At 39.5% G+C, this 11,835-nt stretch overlaps 2 protein-coding genes across 2 annotated transcripts; both read left to right on the top strand.

Annotated features, from left to right (window-relative positions):
• Positions 1–3,716: 3,716 nt before the first annotated feature.
• LOC133992543 (tubulin alpha chain-like) lies at positions 3,717–5,490 on the top strand. The gene is made up of 3 exons (XM_062431197.1): positions 3,717–3,852; positions 4,269–4,417; positions 4,516–5,490. Exons 1-3 carry the CDS (start codon positions 3,732–3,734, stop codon positions 5,488–5,490), a joined length of 1,245 nt encoding a protein of 414 aa, XP_062287181.1. The 5' UTR covers positions 3,717–3,731.
• A 3,018-nt stretch (positions 5,491–8,508) lies between these two features.
• LOC133992541 (tubulin alpha chain) lies at positions 8,509–11,790 on the top strand. The gene is made up of 4 exons (XM_062431193.1): positions 8,509–8,544; positions 9,867–10,089; positions 10,425–10,573; positions 10,687–11,790. The coding sequence occupies exons 1-4, from the start codon at positions 8,542–8,544 to the stop codon at positions 11,662–11,664; spliced, it is 1,353 nt and encodes a 450-aa protein (XP_062287177.1). The 5' UTR covers positions 8,509–8,541; the 3' UTR covers positions 11,665–11,790.
• Positions 11,791–11,835: the final 45 nt, after the last annotated feature.

The following is an 11,835-nucleotide window of genomic DNA, read 5'->3' as shown; positions in this document are numbered from 1 at the left end:
GTGTTGTGATGCAAAGTTCTTACAGCACATGCGAATAAAAATAAATACCAAAACAATGCACAGAGAAAACTCCTACAGAGGCTTCAAAACAGGGGGGATTCTAGGATCAGACCTTTAAGGGGGCTCAGCTCCTAATGAGATTATGACATACAATGCCCTGCAAGTGTTCAAACCCCATGCTAAATTACTAATTTAACTGGATAATGTAAATTACAACAATAAATATTAATACATAGTAGAGTGGTCTACTATAATGTATAATAATAATAACAATAATAATGGTCCAGAATAAACAATCACAGATTTCTACAGAAAGGACCCAAAGATAGTTTATGAACCCTGAAGGAAAGACAATATTAATGACAGAACTACATTACAGTACATTAGACATTTTGAAATAAAACCATTTGAACCTGTAGCTTAAGAGTTTGTCCCATCTCTAACAGATGGGCTTGCAATATAATTAAAGTTGTATAAAATAATTTTTAGGGAAAACAAACCCAATAATAGTCTATTTATTTTTAAGGGGTGCTGAGATCAAATTTAGGGATTCTTGAGCCCCCCTTAAAAGGTCTAAAATTGCCCCTGCTTCAAAAGCAAAAAAAAACAAAAATATATGATAGGAGGAAGATAATTTGATAGTTTTGTGGCAGATACTGAGAGAGGCCTGTCATCTGTAGCACTTTATTCCTGAACCTGGGAATCTTGAAGGAATGAAATAGGGCTTCAGAGGCAGATTTTAGGTCTAAATTATTAAGTACTTAACCAGCAAATGTTCAGTACATGAAGGCAATGTTGTGTTGCAATGTTTAAGTGGTATTTTTTGCCTGATTAGAAACATTTCCAGACACATCTTTCTCCCTCTTTATCTTTAGCTCAGTATTTCCATTTCCACTCCCACTCAACTACAGTTTTTACTTCACTTTGACACCTATAGTTAAGATAACCTTTACAAATTGGGATCTTACATAGAAAACATAAGCTTATAAAATAACAGTGCCATCTTAACAATATGCTACATCATGATCACCTAAAGCTAAAATACCTAATAAATAGAATAATATTCACATTGGCTATTTTTCTGCACCGATTACTATTACTTTTGATACTTTACAGTATTGTTACAATGTTGTATTGATAATTTTACTTTAACATCTGAATATTTCCTCCACCACTGGTCAATTTTCAGGAAGGCATAGTAAGAGCCACTAGTACAGTTAAGGACCCAGCATTTCCTTGTTAGGCGGGACTTGACATCCTCCAAACCAGCCCAGAACAACAGCCCTCCTCAGACTGCCATGTCACTGCATATTTTGGCACTGTACCGTTTTGAAAGCTAGAGGTCGTAGTTGCTACACCATGACTCACTGAGGGGAAAAACATGGTGTGACAGATTGTCATGTGACATCTGAGAAGTCTATTTTCTCACCACCACAGTGGGTCCTCCAAAGTGTTTTTGTATTTGTGTCACCCTGCTTCTGCCCTGCTCTCTTTGTGAAATGGGACTGTTAGCCTCTAATGTTTAATGTAACGTATTTATCTGCAGTGCTTAATAAAGTGCCATGTATATAAAACATTGTGAAAATGATCTTTTCATCTCTGTCTTGCTATACCTATTATTACCCATTAAAGACTTAATTGTGGGGCGTAAGGGACCTGTACTCTCAAACAAATGAAGTGGGTCATAGCTTTATAACTCAGGAAACACCTAGAGTAAAGCAGATGAGGGAAGAAAACAGCAAAGTGTGTACTTTCCAAAGAGATATCTATCAATGTATAAACTCATACAACACGAACCAGACCTAAAGATTTGGTATTTGGTAAGTGTTCACATTTGCTATGTTTTGTGTAGAACACTATATACAGTAATTCAACTCCTTCATGTCCTCACAAAGTAATAAAACAAACTGCAAGTACATTAATCACAAACATGTCACCAACATGTCACCAACAACATTTAGCATTGCATTGCATACAAATAGAATTCTCTCCACAGTGCTTGGCGAGCTGTTCATTTTAAAAGGATATGATAGCAACATAAATTGATGTATTTGTTACTGAGGTCTCACAGCCTCAGGAGAGACATTAAAATGATTAATGGTGCAGCTGCGGTATCCCTCTCAGCTTCCTGGCTTAAAGTTTCTCAGGTTTATTTCTAGGATAATCAGAGAATTTTAGCTTAGTGCTAAGTTAGTCTAATTTGCAGATTTGATTGACATTCTCAGTTTTTGGTGAAGATAGCATGCTTTAAAAAATGAGGACAGCATAGATATTCTCAATTTTCTTTTTATCACAAAAGAGATTGTATTCAGTCATGAGCCATTCCTACATGTTTTGAACTCTAATATTACAGTTGATGCCTGCAGGTTGTGAGAGTTGTTTGTTTTCAGTGTTAGAGCTGCATTTTCTGCCTTTGAGCCATGGTATTGCATCAGCAGTTTAGCATATTTGCGAGTGTAAACAGGGAGCTACTTTACAGCTACCCAACTGAAACTCATGTGACTATGATAAAACTTTTTTGATGTAAATGACTTTCTGGAATATGTGCAAAATGAGAATGACATTCGGGTAGATTTTAGTAACCATAATTTTAGGTCTTAATTTGCTAATTTCTGGACTATTTCCACTTTATGTTTCATATAATTAAATCACACCTGCAGATGCTGTTTACAACCACTTAGTCAACTGACACTGCTTGAGGCGGTGTCATGTATTTAGTTTCTCTGCTTTCCCAAGGGGTTGAACAGCCAACAGAGAATGGGGAGCAGGTCTCATATACATTGTATTGCTTTATAAAGACTAACAATTCATTTTAAGCTGAGAAAAGAGTGTGGGAAAGTTCCACACATGATGTATTTCCTGAATTACGCATACAATTTTGCTTTCTAAAAGTGCCAATGTGATTCAGAACAGCTGTTGAGTGTTTAGAAATGTCAAATATGAAATATACATTTGTCTCAGTGACATCTTATAGTTTTTAGAATTAATTTTGTGTGGGCATCTCATTATGAAAGAGTAATGCGTCCAAAATCATATATTTGATAATCAAATACATCTTTATGAAAAGTCTTGTGACAATGATATAAACAATTCTGAAAAATTAGGTGAGCATTCACACACACTCACATTCACACACACAAATTGGTACAAAGCCCTAACAGACTATCACAAAGATTAGGGTGGTGACCTCCTTCGGCATTGTGTGTATGTCTGTCGAGCGGATGAGCTTATCATGGTCTCATCAGTAGGTTCTCTGATTACAGCTCAGATCAAATCACTGTTCACCTTAAGCTGCAGGTATATAAGAGCAGAGTAACTGCAGCTGCCTTTAGCACCACGTCTTCTTACTGATACCTGAACATTGGAGAAGAGAGATTGACAATGGTAAGATATGGTTAACTCAACCTTCCACCTTTGGTGGATACAACTGTATTTGTTATCAATTGTAAAATACACTGTATATGGATAAATTAAGTTGATTTTAATATATGATTAATGTGATTCTGATTTTTTATCTGTTTTTTTACATAAATGACTGACAGATGATAACTGGATTTAAGAATCTTTTTGTTGCAGTAATGTAGAAAGTAACCAGATGACAACTGAATTGTGTTGCTCACTCCCTGCAGCGTGAATGCATCTCTATTCATGTGGGCCAAGCTGGGGCTCAGATTGGCAATGCATGTTGGGAGCTGTACTGTCTAGAACATGGTATCCAACCAGACGGACAAATGCCATCTGATAAAACTATTGGAGGAGGAGATGACTCCTTCAACACCTTCTTCAGCGAAACAGGAGCAGGGAAGCATGTTCCAAGAGCCATCTTTCTTGACCTGGAACCTACTGTCATCGGTCAGTGCCAGTAAAAACAAAAACAATGAAACATTAGACTAATTGTCTATTTTCAAAAATGTGATGTTTTTATTACTAACAAAGCTATATGTGCCATCAGAGAATACACTTTGGGATGGATGTTGAATTTTACATACATTTAATTCCTTATATTAACATTTATTCTGACACTTTGTTAAAGTGTAACCATTACCACAATATCACTTTCAAATCTCTACAATAAATGCTTAAGTATTTCAAATTCTGAGGATGGCATTATTATCATGACGTATTTCAATCTTAACATTATACAAAATCCTCAGCATCTTTTTATTTCCAGAACAAAGATCTATTGTTTCAATGTGAACGCAGTGCAATACAAGTCAATCTAAGGAGACCTCATTTAGTAAATCCACATTTTTTGTTTTGTTGTCCAGATGAGGTGCGTACAGGAACCTACCGGCAGCTCTTCCACCCTGAGCAGCTGATTACAGGAAAGGAGGATGCTGCCAACAACTACGCCCGAGGACACTACACCATTGGCAAGGAGATCATTGATCTGGTTCTAGACAGGACTCGTAAACTGGTGAGAATATCTGAGAGCACTTAATGTTTGTTTTTAGTATATTAAAATTGTTTCTTTGAATAAATAAGTAATTGAACATTGGACTATTAAATGTTCAGGCTGATCAGTGCACTGGCCTGCAGGGGTTCCTCATCTTCCACTCCTTTGGTGGTGGCACTGGCTCTGGTTTCACCTCCCTGCTTATGGAGAGACTCTCCGTTGATTATGGGAAGAAATCCAAGCTCGAATTTGCCATCTACCCAGCCCCTCAGGTCTCCACAGCAGTGGTGGAGCCCTACAACTCCATCCTGACCACCCACACCACCCTGGAGCACTCTGACTGTGCCTTCATGGTGGACAATGAAGCCATCTATGACATCTGCCGTAGAAACCTTGATATCGAAAGTCCAACTTACACCAACCTGAACAGGCTCATCGGCCAGATTGTGTCTTCAATCACAGCTTCACTTCGCTTTGATGGAGCCCTGAATGTTGACCTGACAGAGTTCCAGACCAACTTGGTGCCCTACCCTCGTATCCACTTCCCTCTGGCCACCTATGCACCTGTCATCTCTGCTGAGAAAGCCTACCATGAGCAATTGTCTGTTGCTGACATCACCAACACCTGCTTTGAGCCAGCTAACCAGATGGTGAAGTGTGATCCTCGTCATGGCAAATACATGGCCTGCTGTCTGCTGTATCGTGGTGATGTAGTGCCCAAAGATGTCAACTCTGCTATTGCAGCCATCAAGACCAAACGCAGCATCCAGTTTGTGGACTGGTGTCCCACAGGCTTCAAGGTGGGTATCAACTACCAGCCTCCAACGGTGGTTCCTGGAGGAGATCTGGCCAAGGTTCAGAGGGCTGTGTGTATGCTGAGCAACACCACAGCCATCGCTGAGGCCTGGGCTCGTCTCGACCACAAGTTTGACCTCATGTATGCCAAGAGGGCCTTTGTCCACTGGTATGTCGGGGAGGGAATGGAGGAGGGAGAGTTTGCAGAAGCTAGGGAAGATATGGCTGCCCTGGAGAAGGATTATGAAGAGGTGGGTACTGACAACATGGGTGAGGAAGATGAAGGAGAGGAATATTAACTTGAGTTTAGATTAAAGATATATTACTTCCTGATTAGGACTGGCATTTTTGTGTTTTTTTATTTTGTAGTAGACAGATATATATCAAATATATGATCAAACCAACAAACTATGACAGAGTTTAGAAAGAACCTAATCTCAATAATCTCAGAATGGACAGAATGTATTTACTTTGTACCATTGCTTTGCAGTCATGCCTTGAAATAAGTTGCACATAAGTTCAACTTAAAGTATATGCTGCATACTGTAATATGGATTCACAATACAGACTTAAACCATGATCTTAGTTTAAGATAGTGGGCTCAGTTATGGCTAGTACTGTGTTAAAACATTGCATTTGCATCCAAGGAAAGATATGTTGTCAAACGTATCTTGTTTTGAACCTCAAAAGATATTTTCTTTGTGCAGTATCAGACTCGGAAGCTTAGACCAAACCCTCTCTTTGTGCACCTCCCCCCTCTATCCTCTCACATTTGGAATGTAAGTTATGAAAGGGCTCCTATGTCAGTTTCTATATGCCATTCAGCTGTGACTGTGAGAGCAGGAGAGAAAATAACTGACTAGTGTTGTTTATGTAGCTCATACTCAGACATTGGCCTGAAGCAACAATAGAATCCCAGTTACTTATGAATCACAGCTCTGTGATCATAAGAAAGCTGTTGAAATTCTGTACCAGGGGGAAAGCAGAAAACTGGCTTTAAGATTTGTTGGGAGTTTTGTTTGTTTAAAATCTTTTTTTCATTTCAGTGATTGTCAACATAATATTCTGAGTATATTCTGAGTGAGTTTATTCTACTAAGACACTGCATTATACCATGCCATTTGATGTCATTTGTGTCATCCTAAAGGATAGGTTCACATTTTTTCAAGTGTATTGTCTTCAAAACAAAAGTGCCCATATAACCACTGAAACAGGTTTTGCTTAACAACAATTAAAATAACCCTTCCAAAACACTCTCACAGTCCTCATTCTGTGCAAAACTATATTGAAAAAAGATTATCTAAAGCTAATATTAGTCTTCAGCCATCCAAAATTATCAAATCAAGTGGATAGAGTCTAAAGTTATCATCTTGTCCTTCCACTGCACTGCATCTTAACAGGGTAACATTGTCTAATGTAACTCAAACATTTGTAACTTTGGAAGCTAGCCACTTAATTTGCCTAATTTAGCTGCCTGAAGCCTTATACAAGGTACAGCTAAACTTGAATATATATTTGCACAAAACAAGGAGTGAATTGTGTCCTCATCACTTACATTGAAAGCCATTAGGAGAGATATTTTAATGGTCAGTATTATAAAGAGGAATAATTTGAACCAAAACCTCTTTCAGTGATCATATTGGGACCTGACTTGCTTTAGACACTTTTTTTTTTTTTTTTAAGTGAACCTATCCTTTACCACATTTTTAAAGGGCTCTTAATGGCCAGCATTTTCTTCATCATTAAAACATGTCTTTTACATAATGATCAAAAATAAAGAACTTTTACTCAATACATTTTCTTCTTTTTAAAGCCATCGTGTGTGGGTGCAGTTGTTAAATTTATATATGTTTATATGTTGGGAGTTGGATATTGTACATGATACTGGTAAAGGCCCTTTACTCAACCACTCATATCACTACATGTATGCTTTGCATGTTGTAGAGTCTATCTCTCTGACTGGCTCACAGGAGTTTTAGTATGACCATGGTACACTGATAAGAATGCAGAACTGATGTTTCCATTTATTGCTAGCATACATACATGTAGAGCAACAGGAAATTATGCAGCTTGTGACACATATGGTTCTCTATTAATGATAAACAAAAAAACTAAATAAAACATATGAATTACAATATACAGTTAGCAGTGATTAACATCATACAATTACACACCTAACAAAACAGTGAATATTAGTACTCCAAAGGGGTGAGGAGTAGACCTACCACTGATGAAATTAGTACTATATTAGGCCAAAATTTTACACAATGAAAGAAATTCTAAATATTCTAAAATTAGGTTATTAGGATTCTAGATGTTATATTGCCTTAATCAAGAACTACAGAGAATGAAGCATGTGCACTGCACACTTGCACACAGAATTATACATCTGTACGCTCAAGGCAAACAGGCAAGCTGACCATCATAGCCTTTACCAAAATATGCTTTTCAAGCACTTGATCACATTTAATCTACATGACTTTACAAATAAGTAGTAAACTATGACAACATGTAAAGCAATATTAAACTCACTTTAGTGGCATGCAACTATAGGTGTGTATCGGAAAAACAGGTATAGCAGGCCCTCACATGTGGTTAGAGTTGCTGCCAGCAAGAGGAGAGCAAATGGGTGGGATACATACAGTAGAGCAGGCCATGATTAGAAGTATGTGAGCTTAGATGAAAATGGGACAATCCAGGCCATGAAAATAGGTGGAAAATTGCTGAGTAGTATTTTACATAGGTAATTAAACCAGTATTTCTCAGTCCTGGTGTTAGGAACTCCCTGTCCTGCATGTTTTAGATGTTTCCCTTCACCAACATACTTGATTCAAATGAATGGATTGTTATTAGGCTTCTGCAGAGCTTGATGATGAACTGATAATTTGAATCAGGTATGTTGAGCCAGAGAATAAAACATGCATGTCAGAGGGTCCCCGGGACAAGGATTGAAAAAAACACTGAATTAAACTAACTATGGAACATTGAAAAGTAGATTGCTGCAAAAAGTAATACACACACATACACAAATAAATAGGAACTAGGTAAAAAATAGTTAGGATAAATAAAGGGTGTTATTTTTTTTACACATACATTAGCATTTAAGCTCAAACTGAAAGACAAAGCAGATACAAGCAGGGGTGGATAACATGACAGACAGTGTTAGGGACTTCCCTCTTTTTTTTAAAAACTGCTGTATCCTCCCGCCAATGAGCTATGCAGCTGCTTGCTGAAGCTTCCTGCCTGCCCCCCTCCACATCCTTGCCTATATAAACACTGGCTCTCCCTCTCCTCCGCATTTCTGCCTTGTATCTGAATCCTCAACGTCAGTCAAAGGACAAGCAGACAACATGGTGAGTAACTGCTCGGCTGATGACGTAGCCTTAAAATTTCCACTCTGTCTCTCTCTCAGCCTCCCTTTGTCTCTGTTTGTTAGCACTAGATGGATTACACAGCTAGGCCTCTTTAATACCTATAAGATCTCTTCTGTGCAGTTTAAGGCTACTGATACAAAAGCAGCTTTATTGTATTAGGAGACAGTAGCTGTGAGCAGAATTTCTATTGATAAACTTTTTTTAGGGCATGTCTGAGAATTCAGGGAGAGCTATGTACTGGGATTGTTACATATGACTGCAATACTCTTCCAAGTCATTTCTATACTCTTGAACAATCTAGGTCAAATGACAGACACTTTATAAGTTAGACAGCTTTGTCATTTTCCTCCCTGTTCAATATACTTCAGCTCAGCAAAAAGCTATATAAACATATCTAACTGAAAGGAAAATAAGTCATTAGAATCCTAATAATGTATTTATTGAGGATTACAGAGATCTGAACTGACAAGGAGTGATCAGGGTAATCGTGGCACTGGGGGGATGGATAGAAGGAACAGACAAAAGAGGAGTGGTCTGGGCTAGGCAGTATGAGTTAGTTGGCAGCCATTTTGCAGCTGTTAGGAATTTTTGGTTTGGGATAGATGTGGAGAGAGGGAGACAGCCCTAACTGTTACACAGCACTATGCAGCTGGACAGGATGGGGGGAGGAGAGAGACGCATAAGGGGAGGAGATGAAGAAAGGGAGGAGATACAGGATGGAGAAGTGGGGGAAGGCTTTCCCATCTTCTTGAGGCAGTGCCTTCCTGTCTGCCCCATACTGCATTAGTTTGTATGTCCCATAAAACTGGCCTTATAGGCATCAGGGGAGACTTTAAGAGCTGCATTTGCTGCACTTCCTGTACAGATATTCTGGATTCTACTGCAATAAATCAGTCAGGAGACTCTAAAAGTTGCATTCATTTAGCTCTGCTTTGCTCATATGCACTGTGTACCGCATAAAGCTTGAGATCACTGTTCTGGAATATTTAGCAGTTTCCTTACTAAATTCAGTGCATATGCCATATCAAATACTTTATGTATACATTAAGTTTAGAAAAAGAACATAGGCAACATGGCAAGTATTGATGATGAAATACATTAGATGTTCTGTCTGTTACCCATTTTTATATCAATTAACAAAGCAGTTAGTTTAGTCAGGCAGCATATCTATAGAAAATACACAGTAACCTTTTGCATTTGGATAGTAAATGCATATGTCTAGTTACAAGACTCACATTTTTTGCATATTATATTAGCAGCCACCTTTGCCTCTATTCAACCTGTTTCCCCTCTGTTTCCAGCGTGAGTGTATTTCTATGCACGTCGGCCAAGCCGGAGCCCAGATGGGCAATGCCTGTTGGGAGCTGTACTGTCTCGAACATGGTATCCAGCCAGATGGTCAGATGCCTTCTGACAAGACTATTGGAGGAGGAGACGACTCCTTCAACACCTTCTTCAGTGAAACAGGGGCAGGGAAGCATGTTCCTAGAGCCATCTTTGTCGACCTGGAACCAACTGTCATCGGTCAGTAAATAAACGGTGTCCAGAATGTTGGACATTGTGAACATTTCCTTATATCATTATCATACAGGTAATGGATAGGAGCCTTTTGGACAATTTTCCTCTTCTTGCACACTATTTAACTTTTTTATAACTTCCATATCATTTGTTTTGATTTTGACTTGTGCAATCAGACAAATACAACTAAAACCTCAAACTCATGAATCAAGTTGGCACTTGACTTCAGAAAATGTAAAATTAATAATCTACATGTCAAGAGCAATATTAAAGCAAATATAATCTATAGAAATATAATTCCCCTTTTCTTACTATTGTCTTCAACTGTTTTTCTTTTACAGATGAGGTGCGTACAGGAACCTACCGTCAGCTCTTCCACCCTGAGCAGCTAATTACAGGAAAGGAGGATGCTGCCAACAACTACGCCCGAGGACACTACACCATCGGCAAGGAGATTATTGATCTGGTTCTGGACAGGACTCGTAAACTGGTGAGTTTTTACACAATCGTTATGAGGATCTTAATGTGACTTAATGTGTCATGTCTTTTACTATAGAAATTTTGCTGATGTTGGGTTTTGAATAAGGCAAATTTCCATTTCAGGCTGATCAGTGCACTGGCCTGCAGGGGTTCCTCATCTTCCACTCCTTTGGTGGTGGCACTGGCTCTGGTTTCACCTCCCTGCTAATGGAGAGACTCTCAGTTGATTATGGGAAGAAATCAAAACTTGAGTTTGCCGTCTACCCAGCCCCCCAGGTCTCCACAGCAGTGGTGGAGCCCTACAACTCCATCCTGACCACACACACCACCCTGGAGCACTCTGACTGTGCCTTCATGGTGGACAACGAAGCCATCTATGACATCTGCCGCAGAAACCTTGATATCGAAAGGCCAACCTACACCAACCTGAACAGGCTCATTGGCCAGATTGTGTCTTCAATCACAGCTTCACTTCGCTTTGATGGAGCCCTGAATGTTGACCTGACAGAGTTCCAGACCAACTTGGTGCCCTACCCTCGTATCCACTTCCCTCTGGCCACCTATGCACCTGTCATCTCTGCTGAGAAAGCCTACCATGAGCAATTGTCTGTTGCTGACATCACCAACGCCTGCTTTGAGCCAGCTAACCAGATGGTGAAGTGTGATCCTCGTCATGGCAAATACATGGCCTGCTGTCTGCTGTATCGTGGTGATGTAGTGCCCAAAGATGTCAACTCTGCTATTGCAGCCATCAAGACCAAACGCACCATCCAGTTTGTGGACTGGTGTCCCACAGGCTTCAAGGTGGGTATCAACTACCAGCCTCCAACGGTGGTTCCTGGAGGAGATCTGGCCAAGGTTCAGAGGGCTGTGTGTATGCTGAGCAACACCACAGCCATCGCTGAGGCCTGGGCTCGTCTCGACCACAAGTTTGACCTCATGTATGCCAAGAGGGCCTTTGTCCACTGGTATGTTGGGGAGGGTATGGAGGAGGGAGAGTTCTCAGAGGCCAGAGAAGACATGGCTGCCCTAGAGAAGGATTATGAAGAAGTTGGCACTGACAGCATGGGAGAGGAGGATGAAGAAGGAGAGGAGTATTGATGAGCCAAACACCATCCAGGCTTTGCCATCACACATTCCAAGAGTTATCATGAACGTAATACATTCCCAACATTCTGATAACCTGTGGCTGTGATGTCAGTCTTAATAAAAGTTCTCATCACAATATTTTAAGTGAACTTGTGGTTATTATTGGCTATATGGCTTATTATT

The sequence above is a fragment of the Scomber scombrus genome, chromosome 13 (genome assembly GCF_963691925.1).
Source record: "Scomber scombrus chromosome 13, fScoSco1.1, whole genome shotgun sequence".
Classification (NCBI taxonomy): Eukaryota; Metazoa; Chordata; class Actinopteri; order Scombriformes; family Scombridae; genus Scomber; species Scomber scombrus.
The sequence above is the reverse complement of the archived record's forward strand: the minus strand, read 5'-3'. Positions and strand labels throughout refer to the sequence as shown.